Below are 24,600 nucleotides of genomic sequence, written 5' to 3' on the forward strand. Positions count from 1 at the left end.
AGTTATTTAAGAAGGCAGTATACATTAACCACATTTCATCCTGTCTTCATAACTGCTATTTTTATCATAACTGCTATCATTATATTCGGGGATGTCATAAATAATGATATTTAAATTGGTAGTAATATAAATTAAAATACAATTTCTTAAATAAAGTTTTTTTTCTTTTTATTGTAGTTTATGTTGCTAATATAAAGTTTAAGTGTACTTCGTTGGTTTATTGTTCAGTCTTATTTTGACTGGCTAAGAGTTAGCGGCTTTTATTTTGAAGCACCCAGCTTTCCCAGTCCTGAGAGGAGACAGGCAGCCCGAGGCAGGGACCAGGCCAGCTCAGTCATAGCGCAGGCTGCCGCTGGGATAACATCGGAAAAGATAACTATGAGAGGAGATAAGTTCACCAGCTGAGCCGAGCTGGCTGACAGCAGTTGTGCCGTTCTCTACACAGACCTCTGAAACTGGTGGTAGCCGAGAGTTCTTGGGATAGTTCGCGGTCCCGGTAAAACAACTTGCTTTTTCGGACACTCTGCGGTGGCAGCAGCGGTCGCTGAAGCGGCGGCGACGGCTGGAGCAGGGCGTAGTGTGCGGGCTTTGGCGGCGTCGATGGTCCTGCTGCTAGCGAAACATGAACAAAAACCACCGAGTACCGAGCAGCCGTTCTCTGAGTGCCGTGGAGGTGAAAAGCAAGGTGATATATATACTTTTTATTGTCAGTTTTACTTTTTCTGTGAGTAATGCTAACTCATTGTAGTGATTAACATTATTACTCCTGCTAATTTAGCCCGCTAAGTGGCTTGGTAGCAGGTTGTGATGTTCCGACCACAGATGTATAAACCTGCGCTACACGCGCAGTTGTTCTGTTTTTACTGTGGGGAGTTCGTTGATAGCTCGACACATTTTAAGGAAACTATTTTGTGGTTGTATTTGCCAAGTTTTAGGACTGGCTAAGTTTGAAGGTGGAGGTTAATGTCAGCTGACTCCGCAGCGAACTAGTTTCACCTGTCATAGCTCCTTCCGCCGCTCCCTGCTCTCTCACCGAAGTTGTACCAATTACGTTCTGTATAACTACTAGGAGATATACGCGCTGCCGCCTCATAAAGGGTTTACAACAAACGGAAACATAGTTAAGGCGTCACAATAAAACAATTTATTAAATGCCCATAATATTATTTATTCGTGTACCGATATCACTCGCCTTGCGTTCGTCTGGCTCCTTCCGCAGTAGGCTCTCTGTGTCCTGTCTGTAGCCCACATTGAGGAATTCTACCGAAAACTATTATTTACTGAAATCCAATGACACAAACTATGACATCAGTTTTTGGCACGAATACAAATTATTTTTTATCATTTTAGAAGCGCTCCTCAATCTGATAGGGTGAAAGTTTATAAATGCACTGATTACTTGACAGGTGACCGGAATCGGCCAATTGTCATCTTTTTATAGTTATGTGCCATAGTAGCTATAAAAAGATACCAGTTCTTACCTTAAAATAAGGAGTCAAACTTACCTATTTAGTAGAGCATATAAAAGAAGTTGGGTGGGGTGGGGGGAAGTTATGTTAACCATTTTGAAGTTTTTGGCTAATTTTTTTATTGTGTGATTCGTATCTTATTATTTGTCTGATCTTTAAAACTAATAGAAAAGTTTTAAAGTGATTGTATGAATATTGAATTTACATATGATGTAAAATGTATTTATATAGAAATTTGCAGAAGAAGTTATGGGGTGTTCAAGATACAAACATATACTTTGGGGCAGTAGGGAGTAATTACATTTTCCAAAAGACCCTTATTAATAACTGGGTTTGTTGTTGAGGGGCAGATCAATGGCTGAAGTCAATCATTAAAGAAATGTATTCAATTTAAAAAAAAATTATAAATATGTTTTACTTGCTGTTGGTAACACAAGTCAACATGCAATACTGGCCAACTGAAACTTCACATTATCTCACTGTAAACAATTGAGTTTTTGTTGTTGTATTTCCTGGTACGTTTAATCTGGTCTAAAAATAACCCCGCTTTACTTTTGACTTCATTAAATATGTATTCAGCAGTAGGGTGGGATACCCATATTAAGATTATGATATTATTGTTTCCAACAACCTGTGACCTTAACATATTGGACTTGTGACAGAATTTGTGACCAACAAATGTTGAACTCTAAACAGTCTTTTGGAATATTATTAATACACACAGAGAACTAATGTAATGATATATTGTGCAGTCCATACCTAGAAACGTGTATTTTTCATAATTCGACATTCTCTACAATATTTAATTGTATTTTTAAGTTGCATAGAATTTCATGCTTTGAAAAAAAATGCCTCAATTGTTTATTCATTTGTTTATATTGCTGCCTCCCACAATGTTATGCAATTTTACATGATGAAACCTTTTGAGGGAAAAGGGAAAGACGTAAGTCTTTGTAGTTCCAAGTAGAGACAGATGAAAAGCTTCAGGTTGCTAAAAAATAGATAAGAGGTTTTCTGACATACAGGGATAAGGTTCTCTGTCTGGCCAACAGGTCACAGTTTAATTTGTCAAACCTATAATCAGCACACAGAGGACATATTTAAATGCTTACATGTTTGACATCATTCTGTAATAATATGGTTAACAACCATTTAATTGTAGATGAACTAAATTGCTGCAACTTATTGTAAACAGAATTGTTGTAATAGAATGATCTTTCTGGAGCATTTCTATGTTTAGATTGTATTCATACAAGCACTTTCAGATTTTAGCAACAATATGTCGCCTGTAGCTAGGCTTGTCACAACAACAAATCTTGCTGGAAGAGAAATTCTCAGTAGTTATTGTGATAAATGTCTATATTGTTGTTTTGTGACCATTTTCAAGTGATAAAATGGTAATGACATAATACTGCAAGAATACGTTCTCAAAGACCAATAACCTTTAAATTCAGATTAACATCTAACACTGGATCTGGAAGACATTTTAAATATCCCAAATAAATAAAGCAACAGAAACAACGAATAAAAAGAATCATACGGTTCTGCAAATAAAATTGTCTGTCAAAAAAACGGCAAGTGGAGACCAAAGCACCAAACTGAAGACTTTTTGTTATCCAGTTTTTGGTGGAAAGAGAGAAAAGAGAAATGATAAATCCTGCAAATGGAAATTAATGAGCTTGTTTTAATTTTTCATGCAATTAACTGATTTATTGCTTATTGCGCCAGGCCTACCCGTATTGGACAAAGAGAATTGAATGTTTGTTGTTTTTTTTCTTTTTAGATGTTTTTACATGAGCAACAGTCATTTGCTCCTCTCAGTTAATTGATGCCATAAATTCAGACTGGATAGGTAAAATTTTGATGTAAAAATTAGACTATTGAAGCAGCCAGCAGAACATCCCAACTGTTTTTCTCCAGACTTCCCTGTAGAAACTGACCAAAATCATTGCGTGCTCTAAAGTCCGACTGCTTTTACTTTAGTCCTACAACTTAATCTCTACATTGGTGTGCACCAATGTGCAACAAGCGTCCAAGTTGGCATTGAATCATAGCTTTTTTTTTTTGGTCCATCCTCGGCAACAGTAACCACAACAACCAGAACTTGTCATCAACATCAGCAGGGAGGCTTTCTATGTGCTGATGAGATCAGACATCTGTAGTTTGACCCTGTCTGCTATTATGCTGAAAATCAGGTGTTATTTTTATTTTTTAAATCAAATTCCATAAGAATGCATCCTGTAATTTACTGGATTTGTAGTTTAATTCCTCAGAATAGTTTAGCAAAACTCCCTTGATTCTCATCGCACACCTTTTTCTGAATTTGTCTCCGTTCCGACCTCTCCGATATTATCCATGTTAATATTCATGCTGTGATCCTGTGTGTCGTGTCCCAGTTTGGCGCAGAGTTCCGTCGGTTCTCTCTGGATCGCTCGAAGCCAGGCCGCTTTGATGAGTTCTATGGCCTTCTGCAGCATGTTCATCGCATCCCCAACGTGGAGCTGCTGGTGGCCTACGCCGATGTGCACGGCGACCTGCTGCCCATCAACAACGACGACAATTATCTCAAGGCCGTCAAGAGTGCCAACCCTCTGCTGAGGCTCTTCCTGCAAAGGAAAGGTAACATTTATTCTACTTCAGTTTCTGCGTGTTTTTAAATGACCTAGCTTAGAAATACAATGCTGGTTACAGAACCGAAACGCTTTTACTCTGGACAGTCAAAAAGTTATAGTTTTGTTGCATATTTAAAATCATACATACACAACTCCTGGCAAATTTAGCATTAAAATATTTGTCAACCAAACAAGAAATGTTTTTTTTAATCCAGACAGGAAATTAGGCAAAAAATAATGAAACGATGTAAAAGGAGTGTCAGTTTTGAAAAAAAATAATGAAATGAAATGTCATGTTGAAAATTAGTTGTACTTTTACCAATAATAATGGGAAAAATATTATTTTCAGTTAAACCTTTCTTAGAATTGTTGTCCAGCGTGTTGCATGTTTCCACTGGTATTATAAGATGAGGGAGATTCAGATGAATCTAATCTCCCTTTACAGATCAGAGTCATGTCTGGACTATGGCTGAGTTGCTCCAAAATGTTAACATTACTCTTAAAATGGGAGGAAAACTATTCTGGTATGACTATTTTCAACCCTCGCTGACCAGATTTCCTTAATTTTGGGTGAATTTCCTTCAGTTGGCAGCTACTTACACGTAAAACTGATCTTCTCCTCGGATCTTATCTAACTCTGCAAAGGTCGCAGTCTATAATTATCACCCCACTATTGCCTACTTGGCAAGTTTGTGGCTATATTTAGGGACTTTTCAGAAATAAAACATTTTGTTGGCCAACATCAGAATCGACCATAAAGACCAGTGATCGGCAGAAAACTGCAATCGGTGCATCCTTTGAATAATTATATATTACAAACTTAATTGAACTCTGCATATGTTTTATTCTTAAGTTAAGTTTTGAAATCTGTTATCAGGTTTAGGTCAAAGGTCGCAGGATTTTAATGGAAAATGCCAGGTGTGCATGTGTCGTGAAATCCTTCTTTCTCATCTGTATTTGTTTACTTTAATTAGGACTCAAATGTACTTCCCTCATAATCCTCCCATTACAGTGCATGACAATTTTCAGCTTTCAGAATATATGAGAGGTTTCAGTGGGTTTGCTTGTGAGAGTTTTGAAGTTATTGTTTCTCATGTTCAGGCATTGCAACACTTTCCCGTCTGTTTGGGATTTTTAACCCTGTGAGTTTCCAAGTGTGACCTGTTGAATGTTGGGAGGATCCCAGGGTCTGGTGGCCGAGGGAGTCTGGGGTTTAAGCTGTCTCCCTGTGCCATATAACCCTATAGAAGCTAAGCCACTTTGTCAGGAGGAGATTAGCGAGGGGAGTGCGTAGCGCTGCATGGGACGCTGTTTGAATTACACGCTCCAGACACAAGCCCCACGCTGGGTTCACTGCTGTTCATAAACGCACCGGAACAACATGAAAACAAGGCGGTGGAGCCAAGCAGGGAGTGCACATCACTCACGCGCTTAGGCATGCGCTGAAATAAAAACCAACAACGGTCGCCCATCAGTGCAACCACAACCCCCCACAGACCCTATTAACCTCACACTCCTATCCCCCACCTGATTTGTTACCCTCCCCTGCTCTTCACTCTACCAGTAGGCACCAGTAGGATTAAGTTGACAGTGTGCGGATGCAGTACATTAACTTTGTAGATGTTTCATTCATTCAACACTGACTTCTTTTTAAACACCTCAGTGATACTACAAGTAGCTTACTTTGAGTCTTCTTCCCTTAGTCACAACTTCCATTTGAAAGAGTGTTATTGTTACCAGACCCTGTCTGGGTACGGAGAGTTCTCTGATAATAAAAAGATGAGATATTTTAGTTTCTGATTAAGCCTGGCAAGATTTTTTTCCCCCAGTTTTTGTCCTGATTTTCCTCTTCCAACAATCTTAAGGATGGGCAGGTTATCAAGATGACCCTTAAGATAAAAGTTAAGAGATGTATGGTATGTCTGTGTGTGGTATGCAAGTTTATATAAGTATATAAGGGGCAGTATTATATAAAGTGCCCTTGTTTTAGCTTTACGTCATGTTATAATGTTATTTAATCATCAAGGATACCTGGAGTGTTGCCTTGATTCTTTCTTTCATGTTTAAGAAATCTTTTAATCTTCATGACAACCTTTCAGCTGTGCAAGACGCCTTGATGGACCTAACCCCACTTTTGAGGCGCAGCTCCTCCTCGGAGCTGGAATTTCTAAGCTTCCGTCTCACAGAGCACCCCCTCCCCTGCGAATCCCCCTCCCAGCTTCTCCAGACTAACAAGCAGCAATTAGCAAACACCTGATGGAGTTACGCATCTGTTGAGCTCATTATAGGAGCTACTTCTCAGTGCAACGCTGGTAAAAACGTTGATAAAGGGTTAACAGAGGAGCCTTGTTGTGATGACTTCTTGAAGGTGGAGTTTCAGAAAAAGTAGGAGTTTTTAAAGAAACGAAGGCCCAATTTCAAGGCGTTAAATTGCAAAGTCAAATTTCTTTTAAATCATGTTTGATACATAGAGCATTTTTATAACAATTGAAGGTAACAGATACTTAATTGTGCTCTAAAAGGGCACTTTGTGATGGTAAAATACAGAATACTGCCACTTTAAGAGTGATCTTGTTTGTTCTGAAGGAAGTCAGGACCGCTCTGATCTAAAAGTGGGGATATTCAGCACTTTGGATAGTCGGCGATATCGCAGTGTGTATGGTGTTCTGAGGACAAATGACAATGCAGCCTGTTGAATGTGACATGTAGGGGAATTTTAAATAAAGAAAACAAATTACTGCCAAAGTGGACCGTAAAGTTTGGTGTACTTTTGAGATATCTTTGTATTATATATTTTCTATTAAATATTGTCCACAGACTGCCATCATTGCTTTTTCCCAGTCGACCATGTTAGTTTACTATGAACTAACATTTCATCTCGAGACGTTTTGCGATATTTTCTGTCTGACATCTGAATGTTGGTGAGTGAAATCTGTTTGTATAGTGACTCGACACCACACACCTTATGACCAAACCTCTTATAGCCAATATGTTGTCATGTGTGGTCTCTTAGGTTTTGACAATTGGTCAACGATTTTAAAATCTTGCTGTGTGAAGCAGACATTAGCTGATCAAGCTAAACATTGGTCACCAGCCAATTTGTCTTTATGTAAAAGGTACAGTTGAGTCCTAGTGAAGAGACTTTTATCAAACAAGAGGAATCCACTCCTAACCTACTGCTAATACCTTTGAGATTCACTTGTCATATTTCTATAAATTTCATAAACTTTTAGACAGATGTGATGTTATTACTGGATAAAGTGAACCTTCAAAGCATTGGTGAAGAGCTCCTCTCCCTTCGTGGAGCAGTGAACTCTTATTAGAGGGCTTAGAAATGTGTTTAGCTCTGAAATATAAACAGCTCGGTCTCCAGTTACAACGCTTGTTTATCATTCTCAAACTGGCAATTTCACAATCTGTGTGTGTTTAGTCTCAGTGCAGATCCATTTGCACCTAATGAGGATTGTTCCCGATGTGGCTTTTAGTTTTATTCTGGGTTTTATTTTATTCGGGCTTCTTACACGAGCTCGGTGATCAATGGGTTTTGTTCATTTCTGCAGACATTTTGAGCACTGATGTGAGGCTGCAAGTGTGTGGCCGTTTGCTTTTTGTATAAAGAGTTTTGTTGTTGTCCTGTGTAACGGTTAACATGGGATAACTTTTAAACTTGCATAAAGTGCAAAGAGTGTGTTGATGATGACTGAGCTGGCTGTGATGTGTTCTAATCAGAAATGTTTTTACTGGGCGTGCCGTGGTGGTGTAGGGGTTAGCGCGACCCACATTTGGAGGCCTCAAGTCCTCGACGCGGCAGTCGCGGGTTCGACTCCCGGACCCGGCGACGTTTACCGCATGTCTTCCCCTCTCTCCTTCCCCCTTTCCTGTCAGCCTACTTCATAAAAAGGGACTCTAGAGCCCACAAAAGACCCCCTGGAGGGGTTAAAAAAAAAAAAGGTTTTACATGCATTGTTGTTGTTAGAGCAGCTCTAAGGATTTTTCCATTTAATCTTCCAACATGTGTAATGTCAATTTCTAGTTGTCAAAACTTGGTGTGTCTGGAAAACTGCAAAAACTATAAAGAGAGGAAAAAATTTCTTAAGTCTCTGTTTTTGTTTTGTCTTTGTCTTTGTTTTGAGTATACACATTGTTTTTTTCAACTTGCTGAATAAGGCTATGTATTGGGAATGTTTTCTTATAATTTTTTTTTTTAATATGTGTCAAGAATAAACTTCAGCTTGTTTAGTTCGTACACTCGCTCGTTTTCAAACTTTAAGGGTTGTGAATACATTTGGCGGGCGCTTTTGACACGTCTGACTTCTGTTTTGTTCTGATGTACCTAAACCATAGGCACTTCATTTTTCTAGTTAGAAAAACACTTAAATGAATTATGAATATAAATAGTCATGAAAATGTGACCAAATTACTGTTTATAACTACTCAGAGACAAATATGTTAGTTTCTGGAGAGATGTCCTGTTGTCTGATAAAATTAAAACCTGGCTGTTTGGTCACATGAATTTCAACCTGGCCATCAGCAAGCAAAAGGAGGAGTTGTGAATGATGACGGTGAAATCATAACCATTGCTCATTAAAGCAGAGGGCAGGAATGCTTGGATTCACAGTCCCTCATGAGAATGCCTTAGGAGTTAATAACCAATACATGCAAGAGTCAGAGTGGCGGGAATGTACATTGCGGTTTCAGTACACAAACAAAGCCACGCATCAAGTCTGTTGAGAGGCAACGATGTCGAAGCAGAGTGACACAAATGGAGTGAAAAATTCACATTTACAGAGCAGAATAGAATAGAATAAAGGTGAAAACGGACAAAACAAGCACAACAAAGTCCGTCGTGGTGCGATCGGGTGAAATCTTTAAAGCTGGATGGACATGAAAGTGGCAGGTGTAAAATCCATGCTCCTTCCCTAAGTAACACACTCTGACAAGGCAAGGGAAATCAGCCACTCCACCTCCAGATCTAAAGTTTTCAGACCAACATTCATTACTCCCAAGGATGCTGAGTGAGGGAACGAAGGATTCAGAGCACTTGAGGAGGAATGTGTGGAGGAGGCGGTGCATATCTTAAAGCTAATGAGAAAGACTGAGGGATGGACGGGAGGCAGAGTAAACAGTATTAAAGCAGGAGTAATGTAGAATGCTTTGTTTTGGTAAGTCGTGTAATTAGTGATGCAGCTAGATGAGAGCGAGGGAGCTTTAAGTGTGATAGGAATGCACCAGGAGGTAAGAGGAGGGTAGCAGGATAGTGGGAATAGTATTAGTGAGGGAAGAATGCAGAGAGAGGCCCAAGATAGGGTGGGTGGGAGAGAGAAAGAGGGGAAGAAATGAAGAGTGGGAGGGAGACGGGGAAGCAGAGGAGGTGGAGGCGTTATGGGTGGTATGTGGCTAGCGTCTGATCACGTCCACTGGATAGATTAGACAAGACAGCAGGCCAGACCAGACCCTGAGCTTCAGAGCATGGCTCAGTCAACAAGGGCTATAAACGGACAAAGAGAGACTGGTGGAGAGAGATTTAAAAGGAGGACAAAAAGCTGAGAACTTACTCCTTCTCCTCTGATGCCTGACTTACTGAAACTTTATTCAAACTGCAAGAAAATGGAGGCAGGGAGGAAAGGGAGCAGATGGGATACAGGGGCATTAGGAGGCTGCTGAGTTCTTTTAGCTCTGAAAAGATGAATGAGTTAGAGCAGGAAGGAAAAAGGGGTTGTTGTAAGAAAATCCAATTTGAGCTGCGGTAAGAGGTAAAGCCGAGGTTTAGGGCGTGGTTGTAGAAAGGAAAGTCTTGATCACAAACGATTCATAAGGGATAATCTGGAGAGCAAGACGAATGATGGAGTGATGAAGGAAGGACAGAGGTAGTGAGTGAGCTGGACGTTGTACAGAGCCAGAAGACATGAAGGAATGCCCACAATGTCAGGTGGATGTGTGACGAGAGACTGCTGAACCATGTCTGCTTAGATTCATGTTAGAAACGACAACTGATGAACTGTCGCTGGAGAGCTCCTTTCCATTTCACAAGCTGAAACTTAAAGTCTGTGTTGTGTATTTTAGTGATGATCTCAGGTGTTGCAAATAAAGCAGTCAAAGAGGGAATTGTTTAGCTTTCATTACATTTGTTGGATTCAGATTGGAACAGATGTGAAGATGATGTTTTGTTTTTGCTTTTTTAGACAGTCGAGTTGACAGATTTACTTCTTGCTGAGCTTAAATTAAAACTCATTTCTTCTGCCCTGTGGACTTGGTGTCATGCTTATTTTGATATGCGGCATAATAACTGATATGCTTATCTACGAATTTCTTTCTGCACGCTGTTCCAGCATGTTTCATCTGATTGGCTGTTCTCCATAGTCAGCAGGCTCAGACAAGCAGCTTCCCAAACACTGTTGCCTTTCTGCTGTTGGGACACTTTCTGCTTAAGGTTCACAGCATCCAGTTAAAGCCCACCCACTAAGTTATAGTAAACTAATTCTCGTGATTATGCAGACTAGTTACCAGTTTTTGATTAACTTCTATTAATTTTTGGCAGAAAGCATTTTGCTTCCACTAACTAATTCCCCAGACTAGGGTCAAATAATTACATTATTTGTAAATTAAGAGTTTAATTTGTTTTACAAATTGAATTCATCTCATTTCTTTTCAAACCCTTTATGTAGTCTATCATAGTAGAAGGTGGCTATTAACATGTCACATTATTTTTCTCTGCTCAAAATATAAATCCCTTGTTCAGTGGTGACCTGTAACAAAGAGAAATGTGAGAAAGTGGTCACACTAAGCTGAAGAAGTCCTGAAGGGTTGTCTTGAGGTTACAGACTGGGTTTATCTGTAAAGAGGACATTAATGTTGGAATAACATTTAATTTTTCTCTGCAATTAGTAAAGTGCTTCTGAATTGAATCATTTAAAACACTGCAGTAGGTGCCAAAGAAGGAGGTAATTACAGAAAAAATGGCCAAATCAAGAGAAGATGGAGAAGAAAGCCAAAATAGGAATCTGTTGGATCAGCTGAAAGCAGAAATGTTTCTGCTGAGAGGTGGACCAGAGTGGCCAAGGGACAGGTTGATGGGAAAGGAAGACAGGAGCCAATGCAGGAAGCAAAAATGTCTCTGTCAGCACTAAACAAATTGATGGAACTGCTTCATACCGCAGTGACAAGATGGGAACAGAGCCGGCCTAAAATGTTTAAAACGTGCTGTTCCTTCAAGTGCAAAGTGGTGAAAAAATGCATTTCTCTTAAACCCTTTTAAGTCATTCTGTATTTGCTCCTACAGTGCAGTCCTTTTCTATCAAGTTCGGATTTTTATTCAGGTTTTTCCCAACTAGATTAAAAGATAATAAGACAAGACTGATGATTGTAATTGAGAAGTTATGTCTAACATTGTATCAGGAGGCCTGGAAGCAGGATGATCAGTCTTACTGATGAGGAGTCTTAAATAATACATTTGGTCTAATTCCTCGGTGCCAGCCTAGTTACTCATGGCGACTTTCTGGCCTCACATCGCCAGCAGTCGGGTGAACCTTTTCACATCGGTCCATTGCGCTCTGCTTCAGTTTGTAAAACTGCTAGCCTTATTCCGCCGCCTCGTCTCAGGACTCTCTTTGACCTCCCTCTTCAACTTCTTCTTCCTCCTATCAGCAGCATTAAGGCTCTTTTATCTGGGAGGTATGCTTACCACACCAGGAATAGTAACAGTTCTGGAATTTACCCTTTTGAAAGCATTTTTATTAATTCACCATCCCAGTAGTGTTCCAGCTCTCCTGTCTCTCCGTATTATTTGTTTCTGTCTCTGTCCTGTATTGTGTTGTTTTCCACCTTTGCTTCTGCTGTGTGAAAGTACACACACGCACACTCTCACACATTCTCCTCCTCCTCCTCCTCTTCCTCCTCTCGTATCAGCCCGTGTTAGGAACATCATGACACCGGCTGAGTAGTGAACATCCAAGCTTGTCATCAACAACCCTGACTGTTTCCAGAACCTCACAGTCTGCTTGTTTTTAGTTCATCATGCCCTTCTGATGTCTTATATTTGTCTATTTCAAACGAATTACATAAACAGTGAACACAGTGTGTTTATGTTAATATACTAAATAGCTTTTCCTCAACCTTTTATTTTTCGATGTGACTTTTGTATCTTATTTTTTGCTAATTTAGCCTGGATTTTAACTGGTCCATTCTAACACATAAATATTCTTTGGTATTAATCTTTCTATTGTAGCTCTGGCTGTTTCAGGTTATTTTCCTGCTGGAAGGTGAGCCTCTGCCCAGACAAAAGAACAACATCCGTGTATCTTAATGCCGCCGCCGCCATAATGTTGTCCTCAGGGTTTGCAGTAAAAGTATAAATAGGTCCTCTTTCAGCTTTCTTTCTACTGCAGCTTTCTTCTAAGGCTAGACAATAAATGTATAACAATATATATCGTGATACATATGTTTGATAGAATTTTCAATTCTCAATATATAGAATATTCACTGAACTCTGATCCAGTACCTCAGTACGGCCTTCTGAAGGATGTAGACAGAGGAAAGAATTTAGCTGTCCAACCTTGAGCTAAGCAAGGCTGGTTGCACCAACTAAGTCACTCGCTGTAACAAAAGAGTGCAGAAATTACAGAGTAACTTGAGCAGCAGCAGGTTTAGGTTTTGCCACCATGCCTCATAACTGCATAAAAATACAAAACAGCGTGGACTAAAAACTGGACTAAAAATAGGAACGTTTATGAAACTATCCTTCGTTCCCTCACTCAGCAACCTTGGGAGTAATTAATGTTGGTCTGAGAACTTTAGATCTGGCTGTGTTTTAAATATTTAAAACGAAAAACTAATCATTAATTATCAATATCAACTGATATGAAACGCTTGCATCACATGTTTTCCAGCCATATCGTCCAACCCTACTTTCTTCCATGAGGGCTGGATTTGGGAAGTACATGAACAATTATTATCTGTTATTCTTTCAACTGATTTTTCCCTTCAGTGTTATCATGGCTGCTCCTTTGGTTATTGCTCTTTTTATCAAGGCAGGTCACTTTAGGTGGACATTTTGGTTCTCATGATGCTTTTTGTTTGCTAATGTTCATGGATGAACTATTTACCAATTCTGACTATAAATTGACTGGTGAAAAAAAACAATACTGCACGACATTCTGCACATGCACAGTTAAAAATATTCACCCTGCTACTCCCAACTTAGTGACTTTGTTGCTATATTTACAAACTTTTTAGACTAAAAAATCGGTAAAGGCTGAAATTGGAATCAGCTGGTCAGGCTTTTTAAAGACCTGCATGAAAAGGTTGAAGGGGAATGAATGCGTTTGCGAGGCTTTGCATGTTTATCAGGCTTCAAGCTGTTACTCTGCTGGGCTTCTCATCACTCCTGTTTTTTGTTAATGTTACTCAGCAGATTGTTCTAGCTTCTCTGTTCAAGCTGATGTATTTTTAGCTAAAATATTAACAAAAAAGCTACAGTTGTCGCAGCTGTGATAACGGTTCTCTGCGTGTGTGTTCCTGGTCATGGTGAAACCTGGGAGTAGTGTCAAGCTTCCAGAATTACAGGTAGTGAGAAATAATGGCTCATTAGAGTTATTGCTAGAGATAATTCTGCTGCAGAGAAAGCATCTTATCAGTCTGGATCATTGTAGTTTTGATACTCAATACCAGCAGCAAAGTAGATTTTAAGGAGTGGCTGTAATGAGAGTACCGAGAGAAAGTGGATGCATGAATGCATCGCTGGAGCAGAAAGTATATCGAATTTGTTTTACTTCGAAGATGATAGAAGTAGAAAATCACACATATAAACAAGGAATGCAAAAGACACAGATTTTTGTACTACAATAATCGTAACATGCTCGAAAAGGAGTAGGAAGAAGTACGAAACATATAAACTCCTACCCCATAAACTATTAATGCTCTCACTACATGTTCATGTTTTATTGTTTATACTTTTTAAGTTACAAGGCAGTTTCTGTTGTGGGATCCAAATACCAGGACATTCAGCTGATTTGATCTAGTAAGAGGTGTTTTTTTTTTATGTCAAGCTCATTATATAGGTTCATCCAGAGTGTAGATGGGATCTGTTACTGGGTAATATTGCAATTATTTGAATATGAGGAGGCATCCACTTGTGTTCAAGATAATGGCAATCCAGCACCATTAACCAGATTAATCGGAGTTTGGTAGAAATTATATTTTTACATAGCAAATTTTCCTATGGCATTCTGTGTAACTGAATCATTAATTGAAAGAGGTAATAGCAGTGTGGCGTTCATCAGTGAGGTCATTCATTGTATGGCTCTTGTACAGGAATAACAGAGAATGTTTAACATGTTGCTTATAGTACATTTATCTGTGTTTAATGTGGACAAGATTGGTCCTTCCAGGTGTTTTTCATAGATGCGTACTTTGGTTAAAAAGTAGTTTGAAAATGATCTGGAATGGAAACTGAAATGAGAACGGCGTAGTACTGAAATGATTAATCGTGATGAATCGATGATTGAAATAATCATCAACTCATTTAGTAATTGATTGTTAACAGGAGCATACAGAATAAAAAGGCCATTTGCTGAAAGACTGTGCCATAATTAAACCAAAACTGTACAAAATATATACACATTTTGCATTTGAGATAAAAAAGTAAACCGTTGTCAGAAGCACATCTGTTCTTCTGTGGTTGAGTGGGAAGTTAAGTTATTCAGTTTACACAGCAAAAGTTGGAGTTTGTAAAGTGAACGGCAAGCAGTGTAAATAAAAAGTTTCTCTTTTTCCTCTTATTTTGCTTTGGAATAGATACAAATGCATTGTATTTCCACAATGCATTTGTGGAAATACAATGATTTTGAGCTCTACTCTACTTGTTTACGCACTACCATTATTTTGAACACAACTATACATCCAGGTGACAAACACGAAACAGCAAAAAAAAACTGAGCGCCCCCTCAAGCGTCCTCCCCGGGGGTCATTTTCTCCTCCATTGATGTGGTTTCTTCCCTCCTCACTAACCCCATTCACATGGTGGGAAGTCAAAACAACCACTGCATTGCTGGAATACCTAACCGGTGCGGCGTGCTGGACCATAATTCAGCAACCACCACAGGTCTCTGTTGGTATTACTGGCGTGAGCCCACACAGTGACAAAGGAAACCCACTGAGCTGTTTTCAGAAATAACCCTGGGTTAATCATGATTTCAGTTTGGCCTTTTAACCAAGGCTAATGACTCACAATGGGGAGTAAAACACAATACAATATGGCTTGAAGGCAAAAATTCCTGACTTGGAAGTCATTTTCATGCATACAGTAAAAGTCATTGGATGCTTATGAGCTTGTTTTATGAAGGAAATGTATATTAAATCCAGTTTTGATACAGTTTTATAAACCTGTATAAACCAGTTTCTCTACTGGTTTGTAATTCTGGCTCAATTTTTGTATATTCAAACACTAACTTGAATTCTCATTTATTCCCATATTCAATAGCTCAACGTCGAAGTAAAATGGAAAACCTCTTGGTTGACAAAGTGTAAAAATGGCAAATTTCAGTAGTTACAAATGTCTGCTTATGGTAAGGAAATTATTAATTTTAATGTCTTCTCAGAACATCACTTCAAAATGTCTCCTTCAGATTGAATTAAGTATGAAGACACTGCCTATAGTGTGTCCTATGCCACTTCAGTAAAACTCAAAATTCTAATATTTTGCAATCATGTCTAACCTTAAGTGTCTTTTCAGACAAAGGAAAATCTGTAACAGTTAAAATCTGGATCAGCAAATCGGGCTTTTTAAACATCGCTGATCGGCCAGAAAGCTGCTATAAGTGCACTGCTAAAAGATGTCGTTCATGGGGTTTTGCAAGGGTTGTAGAATATTTCAAAATGCCTTTTTAACCAACAGAAAAACATGAGGGTGCTGATGCTAGTCTCTAAGTAGATCTACTTTCTAAAATACTGGTTGATAATAGGGAACCTTTAATTTCTTCCCTCTTATAGTTCCTCTATGACTGTGCAGGTTAATTATTGTCCAAATATACCACATACCTGTACAGTCACTGTGCAGCACACCACAGTCAACCTTTGTAGTGTTTACCAAGCACTGAGTGACTAAAGGCAAACTAATTTATGGCGTGAACCCTTAGACCTTCCTGTGAATAAGAAAACGGATTGTCAGATTGGTTTTAGGCTTTAATAACTAGCATAAGGATTCATATATATTTAGTTCATATCATTTAGTAACCTTCCTCTAGACTTCACCAGGTAATGCTGTGCTCTAGCCAGCTATAAAGTAAATAATTATTGTTTTTCATGGTGTCGAGTTAGTAGACATGAAGTGTTTAAGAGCTGAGCTGTGCAGTGAGAGAGTGTTGGAGATACCCAAATTCATGTCATCTGGTCCTGCTTAGAGTGTGTGAGCATCACTGACGGTCAGGTCTCTCATATGCCAGTCACAGATGGGTGGTTCACATGAAAAGACGACTGGTAAAAGTGAAACGAGATGTAGAGCTCAGGCCCTCTCACACGCATGACCGCTCTGACCGAAAAGGCCTTGTGGCAGCGATGAAGGAAAGATGTGTTTGTGTGTTCAAACAGCCAGCGGTCGGTCATTTAAACACTAGAATCCTGCAGAATTTGCAGATGACACATTCGTACGTTTCGGCTTTTTAAGATATCAGAGGTGCGAATACGTTAAACTCGTGCCTTGTGGGAACTGAAAGGCGAACCGGTAGCGTTTTCTCGGGACAATCGATCCTTTGTTTTGGTTTCGGGATGGAGCGGGGAGTGGTGCTCAGCTGTCAGAACCTGAGAGCTGGAATTTTCATCAGCTACCAGAGCGGATACCTTTCGAGGTTGCTTTCACACACTCGGAGAGGGGGCAGATATTCAAAAAAGTGTCACTAACGCTCTATTTATAGAGCTCCTGCATCTAAATTGGATTGTGCTGAGTCCCATAAATGGAGAGAGTAAAAACTTTGAAGTCTTTTCAAAGGAAAATGGTAAAAATAACATCTAAAACCCAGTGGGACGTTAATGACACGACCAATCACACAGATGTTAATGTTTAGCTGCTTGTTACATGCTAGTTAACTATTAGATTCAAGGTTCAGTTTCTTCCTCTGTAAGCCATGCTCTGCTGTAGTTTGTTGATAGCGTACACTGTGCCCTGAAAAGCTGTTCTCTTTTATGATGCTTTGAAAGTGTTTTTGGTTCAGGATGTACACTTTTTGTTCTGTCCAAACCAGTCAGAGGGGTTCATTGTTGGCCTAAAAATATGAAATTCCCAGAAACGGGGAGCGTTACCCTGGCCGATCAGCTCAGCTCAGTCAATAATGTCTTAATTCTGCAGAAAATCTTCAGTAAATTGTTGGAACATGAACAAATAGGAGATGATTCCAGGAAACCATAGAAGGATTAGACTCATACAAGCATTAAACCACAACTCAAAATAGTTGGAGGGAGTTCTGTTTTCTTTGTTCCTCTTTTTCTGAAATTCACCTACAGTAAATAAACTGGCCATTTTTGTTTGGTTATTTTAATTAACAGTAAAGGGTTGTAGTGGTGTCACTTAGTGATTTCTGATGCATCCATTCTTCTAGAGTCGATGACGTACCAGTTTAACTCTGTTTGAGGATGGGATCTGCAGCAGATATTGATCTTTGATTCAGATGCTTTTCAAATAAATGGGTAGTTAACAGATAGATGTGGTTTTAGGATCAATGTGAGTTGTTCATGATAACGTTGTAGTAAATTCACTTGTTTTTGCATTATCTGCAAACGCGACAATATTGTCAAAAAAAATGTGTAGTCAGGTATTAATCAAGAACATTTTATATCTATTGAGTAGAGATTCAGAGTTTTTGTCAATTCTAGAGCTCCAATTTCTGCTAGGTTTTCACGTGCTGATGCTAATTAGATAAGATTCTGAATTTTCTTTAAAAACTAATTTTAGTAACGTTAATTTTGTTTTTGTTTTTTACTGCTAAATGTGTCACAATGTCACAACAGTATAATACGAGACAGATTATCTGTGAAAAATTCAAGCTTCTCTGCCTTCTCCCCGTAGTCCTACTGTCATATACCGCTCGATCAGAGACAACCAATCAGAGCCAAGAGGCGGGTCTTAGTGCTGTTAATCATACTTGTGCCATTGTAAAACAGTTGACTGACATTTCAATCAAAAGACAAAATGATTACATAGTTGATATTTTCAGCTTTCTCTAGCGATGAGTTAACACCAGCCTCTGTCTGGAATTGAACCAAAATATACAGAAAACGTTTGGCAGTAATTCATCCATCCAACTGGGATTCAAACCCAGGACCTTCTTACTGCAACAGTCCTTCCAACTTTCTATGATTGCTACCTGTGTATGAATGAAAATTATCTCTGCAAGATTTGAAATAAACTAAAACGGTTTCCTTTTGAATTGCTTCCAACCTGTCTGCATCCTCTGACTTCATTTTTAAACACCTCACTGATACTAATAGAAACCCTTGAGTTTTCTTCCATCATCTTAAATTCAAATTCAAGAATACTTTGTTAATCTCAAAGGAATATTTAATGTTGTTGAAACTCATTAATTTAAAATTCTTCAGAGTTATTGGTATTATTTCAGCTTTTGCCATGTAAATCATGTGCTCCCAATCTGTTGCTTTTGGTGCAACTTGGTATGTTCATTCATTGAATAGAAAAGAAATGGCTTTTTGAGTTTCCGGCTACCTGATCAAGCCAGTAATGCTCACTTTCTGGTCAGCCTTAAGATTTTTCTGTGCATTTCTACTATGTAGTACCTAAAATGAGATTGAAAATGTTCTCCAGTGTTAGTATTGAGTTTTCACATCACAACAACACTAATGATTCATGAGATTGTCACTGTTTGCTGAATGATTTTTCATCAGTTAGAATAGAAATTTCATGTGAACAATCTGCCAAGCCAACCATATGCTTGGTAAATAAATAATGCAGAATATCAGCTCACCACATGCACCTGCAGGGTTCGATGCAGCATAAGGAGGGGACGGTTTTGGCTTCAGCAAGATGGAAAAACCTGATTTTCAAAAGTCGACTTGCCAAGCGACTTGTTGGCTGTGGTGGACTTTTTCATCAGTGCGACCCAACGGGAGCAGTCAGAATCCCTCTTCCAGCAATGCCTCAGGCTGAGAGCAAAAAATAAATAAATAAATTGGTCTCAAATTACATGATGAAACAGAATGTCAGGCATAGAAGCTGTTTCATGTGTGCCAGCCTTAAAGGGGCAGTATTATGTAAAATCAATTTTTTTTAGTTTGTGTTGCTTTGACTCTTTCATGCATGTTTTAGAAATTCTTTAATCTTTCATGACAAGTATTCGACCCTGCCTCCACACATCCCCCACTCAGCTCCCTCAGACCAGCCAGCAGCAATTAGCAAACACCTGGTGGTGCTGCACATCTGATGAACTCATTACAGGAGCTACTTTCAGAACAATTTTGGTAAAAACATTGTTAAAGGGTTAACAGAGGAGTGCTGTTGTGATGACTTCCTGAAGGCAGAACTTCAGAAAGGGCAGTAGCATCTTAAAGAGACATAGGGCCACTTACAAGTCGTTAAATTAGAGAGTAAAATTTGATAGTCATTTATTGATATATACAGTACAGACCAAAAGTTTGGACACATCTTTTAATTCAATGAGTTTCCTTCATTTTCATCACTATTGACATTGTAGATTCACACTGAAGGCATCAAAACTATGAATAACACATGTGGAAATATGCACTAAACAAAAAAGTGTAAAACAACTGAAAATACCCCTTATATTCTAGTTTCTTCAAAGTAGCAACCTTTTGCTGTGATTACTGCTTTGCACACACTCTGCATTTTCTTGATGAGCTTCAAGAGGTTGTCACCTGAAATGGTTTTCACTTCATAGGTCAACCTGCCCTGTCAGGTTAATAAGTGGGATTTCTTGCCTTATAAATAGTCATGAAAATAAAGAAAACCCATTGAATTAGAAGGTGTGTCCAAACTTTTGGTCTGTACTGTATATACTCGGCATTTTTATAACTGAAGTTAACATAAGTACTGTATTAATGATTGTGCTACAAAACGACACTTGATTAGTGGGAACTTTTTATTTGCCTTCCATCTTCCTCTTCTCTACTTCGCCTATTTTTTTTAACTTCCTCTCTCTTGTGTTTTTCAGAGGAAGCTGATTACACAACATTTGGTACAGACTCACTGACCAGGAAGAAGAATACAGTGCTCTCGGCGGTTCTTCTGCGGCCTGACCCCAACAAGAAGAAGCCTCCAGTGATCATAAGCCTCCCGAAAGACTTCCGCCCTGTGTCGTCCATCATCGACGTGGACATCCTCCCGGAGACGCACAGGCGTGTCCGTCTGTACAAGCATGGTCAGGAGAAGCCGTTGGGTTTCTATATCCGCGACGGCTCAAGCGTGCGAGTGACTCCACAGGGCCTGGAGAAGGTCCCAGGGATCTTCATCTCCCGCCTGGTGCCCGGCGGCCTGGCTGATAGCACAGGCCTGCTGGCTGTCAACGACGAGGTTCTGGAGGTGAATGGCATTGAGGTGGTGGGCAAGTCTCTGGACCAGGTGACGGACATGATGATTGCCAACAGCCACAACCTCATCATCACCGTGAAGCCTGCCAATCAGCGGAACAATGTCGTTCGTGGCAGTGGAGGAGGCGGCGGTGCTGCCTCTGGTAGTTCGTCGGACAGTGGTGCCAGTTACCATGGCTATGTACCCCAAGGTGCAGCTGCCACCGCCGGGCCGACACACATCATCCAGAACTTCCCTGTTGGGGAGCTGGAGAGCGACGAAGACGACGAGGACCTGGTGATCGAAGTGGGGGGCGAGGCGGAGACCATTCAGCGCACTCCGTCGAACTACAGCATGCCGTCTCTGCCTCGCTACGAACCGCACCTCAATCTTCGCACCACCACTGCCGCCAATTCCGGCTCTGCCTTCTCCATAAATGCCAACGGGAACCTGCGTGGCAGCGGCGGATCTCTGACCAACACCAACGCCAGTTCCACCACGCCGTCCCCCGACAGAGCGAAGGAGAGGCGGAACCTGGAGGAGGAGGGCACAGTCATCACGCTGTAGACTGGGTTTCAATACACTGATCACTGGGAGGTGCAGCAGCGTCTGAAACGCATTCAGTGCCCTCATCTGAGGAGCACAGTTAGATGTGTATGTATTGAACGTGAAACACCACACCGTATGCTGCTCCCTACATGCCAGTCATCACGCTGGAGTGCCATAGTGGTGATCAGAAGGAACACAGAGCCACAGCTGCTTTCCAGTTCATCTCGAAACCAGTAGAGTTCACGGGTTTTAGCTTTTTAACTGGTAAACTCAACACCCTCATTTGGTCTTCAAATATTTTCAGTGAACTAGTTGGCTCCATGGCATTACAAACACTCTTTGCTAAGGATTCACCAATTCCGATTTTGGTCGATACCGTTTTTTAGATAAAATTGGCGAGTAAGATCAGTTTCTCTTGCAAATATCTGCTGATTGCTGATTTCCCAAAATTAAGGAAATCAGGGCTGATTTATCAGTGCACCCCTACTCTCTCTGGCTCAGTTATTAGTTGACAATTGCCTCCAATCACCTGCTTTTCATCCATTTACATTTACTTCATTCAAATGGTAAACACTACTTTCCAGCAACCTAGCAAGTTGTGGTTTTGATCGTTTTAACCACTGTTATTATCCTTCTTCCTTTTTGTACCTCATTATAAGTGTGACCGACTGCAAAAAGAAGGTTATCATTATTATTAGATGGCCTCAGTGAAAACATTTTACTCTTAAACCTGCTTTATTTTCACTGCTATTCATGGAGATTATTTTTTCCTTAGAAGACAAATTTTGAGTGGTGATTAACTCCAAAATAAGATATCTGTGAATGAATCACACAATCTGTCCTTCATATTGCACTCCTATTCTCATGATTGTCTCCTCTGCCACTTGGTCGACTTGTAAAATAATGTGAATGTGATTTTCATGGTTCTTTATGGATCAATATATTTAAGATTATTCAGCCATTTTCTAAATCATGCCATGACTTCATAAAGATGTGGATACAGTTTTTAGCGCCATTGGTGAAGATGTTCGAACAGCCTTAAGTTAAACAGATCAAAATGAAAAAGAAACCAAAATTTGAGTCCCAAAAAAAAAAATCCCAATAAATAAAATTCTAATCTGGAGTGCATGTTAGCATGAACGCGTCACAACTCCAGGACTGAAAGTGTAAACCACAAAAATGTGTGTATGATAATAATTCAAAATATGCCCAAATGCTTCCAGAAATGGATTTTAGATTAGTGGGGGGTTTTTGTTGTTTTTTTAAACACAATTTTACAAACAGGATTTTCTCTAACTCGTCTGCAATTTGCCAGCATTCCCATCAAATCCCCCATTTCCATTCAGTTGTAATATATCGACAAGCGCGCTGACGGTCCAGAAATAGCGTTGCTGTAACCATGTTGGCAAACACAACCTCTGAGGTGAGCTAGATGACGCGTCCGTGTCCCTGCTGAGGTTGAGTCACCGCTGAACACACAGCTGCAGGTACAACTGACACAAACTCTCTCTCTTTGTTGAAGGTGAGGCCGTGCCGTCATATGAACCACATGATGATAATCTAAGAACCACCAAAGGAGCCACTTTTGCCCTGTCTTTGTGTTCTCCATTTTGTTTAATTCTCTTCAATTTAACCTCCAGTATCTTGTTTTTTTTATTTTATTTTAAAAAGTCTATATCATCTCAGAAGTAAATGACTAAAATGAAAGTGTTATGGTGATGTAAAAGTAGATCCACAGAGGATCTACTGTGGATTTATGCCTCACTGAAACTGAAAGGATGCATACTCAGCAATACAAAGTGACATTTCTGCTCAGATTCTGGAATAATTATGATAAATATATTGATTTTTGAAGGGTGCACACATTGTAATGATGTCCAATAGAACAATCTGATAAAATACAGTAATATTTTTCCAGTTCATATACTTCACACCTCAGTTTGACTCATACACTTCAGAAAAAACACGAGTAATAATGAATGAATGATCACTAAAGTCTTAAATGTCATCTGGGGAAAAAATGACCCCCTCTGGTGGTTCCAGGTGGTACTGAAATGTTGGTGGTTTTTATTGTTTTTAAAAAATCTTCAAAGTTAGCCTCCTTTGGTCTAATATTTCAAATGTTTGTAGAATAATATCTTAAAATAATTGAATTGAAACCCTTTCAATTCCAGACGGAACCATAAACAGTACGTCCATTTCTGTTGCAAACTCCCTCTGTGAAGTGAGAGCACGTGCCCTGGACTTTTAAGCATCTGTTCTCCTTATTGAAGTGCTAAGTCTTACTTTAGCATTTGTTTTACTATTGCACATAAAACCATGGTCCACACTGTCACTTTTAGCAAATTATGCAAGTGAAAGTATATTCATTTAAATTGACGCTACGCTTATTATGTCCATAATTTGTAGCCGTGTTTACGATCTGAGACTTTTAGATTGTGAAATTCCATGACTGATTAAAGGATGTTTTTATAACAGCACAGGGTACTTACTACGTTTGATGTTTTTGGCCTTGTGTGTGGTCCACAAAATGCAGCATTCCCAGCACTAAGCATAGCAATGAACCATACTCTAAATGGAATTCTATAATTATTACTTTATCAGCTTTGTTTCTGAACTACAGCACAGGACACTGGAATTGTAACTACATCAAAAAATGTTTATTTATTCTGTAATCTTCATATTTTCTTTCTTTGTACACATTTTATGCTATTATATTTTTATAACAGATATTTTTGTTGTTTGTATAAATGATCATTTCTTTTTTTGTTTTTGGTCGTAAATCTCAAGGTACAATAGAGATTTCTTTAGAATTAATTTCTATAGATTTCACCGCTTTGTTTAAAGCTTCAGGAGAATCTCTGCTAAAAAAAAAAAAATTAATTAAACACTATTTCTATTTTATTTTCTCATACTGTGAATTATTATTTTTGGTGACAGCGAGACAGTTGTATTAACAACCACATAGGCAGACGTTTGGTGTCGACTATTTTTAAGTGATCAGGTAATAATTGTTTTTTTTTTTCTAGCCAGATAAATCCTGTGATGTAGATTTGTAATAAAGAGTGTCAGTATTTTCATATCAATGCTATATGTATGATGGACATTTTTATCATCTGAAGGATATTGTTATAAGATTGAACTGGAAATATAAGAAAAAGTAGATGCACACCTGTAACTGCTGACTGGCGGAGCTGGATACAATAAAGTAATATGTAGCAATACTTGCTGGTTTTTTTGTTTACATACAGAACCTTGCAAAAGTATTATCCTTTGAAATTAGCCATTATATTATTTCTTTGTGATTTTTCAGCTGTGGGCAAGTTGTCCAGGGTTTACCCCGCCTCTCGCCCTTTGACCGCTGGAGATGGGCACCAGCTCCCTTCGTGACCCCACTAGAGATAAGCGTGTATGATGATGGTGAAGTGGATTTTCATTTTTCATC

General features: G+C 39.3%; 1 protein-coding gene across 1 annotated transcript; it reads left to right on the plus strand.

Annotated features, from left to right (window-relative positions):
* The first annotated feature begins 309 nt into the window (after nucleotides 1–309).
* Nucleotides 310–24,375, plus strand: pard6b (par-6 partitioning defective 6 homolog beta (C. elegans)). The gene is made up of 3 exons (XM_028011435.1): nucleotides 310–685; nucleotides 3,866–4,088; nucleotides 20,251–24,375. The coding sequence occupies exons 1-3, from the start codon at nucleotides 623–625 to the stop codon at nucleotides 21,171–21,173; spliced, it is 1,209 nt and encodes a 402-aa protein (XP_027867236.1). The 5' UTR covers nucleotides 310–622; the 3' UTR covers nucleotides 21,174–24,375.
* Nucleotides 24,376–24,600: the final 225 nt, after the last annotated feature.

The sequence above is a fragment of the Xiphophorus couchianus genome, chromosome 1 (genome assembly GCF_001444195.1).
Source record: "Xiphophorus couchianus chromosome 1, X_couchianus-1.0, whole genome shotgun sequence".
NCBI classification, from domain to species: domain Eukaryota; kingdom Metazoa; phylum Chordata; class Actinopteri; order Cyprinodontiformes; family Poeciliidae; genus Xiphophorus; species Xiphophorus couchianus.

Excerpts from the sequence above, each read along its gene's own strand:
- pard6b (XM_028011435.1), top strand. The coding sequence starts at position 623 with ATGAACAAAAACCACCGAGTACCGAGCAGCCGTTCTCTGAGTGCCGTG. Across the intron at positions 686-3,865 it reads CCGTGGAGGTGAAAAGCAAG|TTTGGCGCAGAGTTCCGTCG; the intron begins GTGATATATATA and ends GTCGTGTCCCAG. Across the intron at positions 4,089-20,250 it reads GCTCTTCCTGCAAAGGAAAG|AGGAAGCTGATTACACAACA; the intron begins GTAACATTTATT and ends TGTGTTTTTCAG.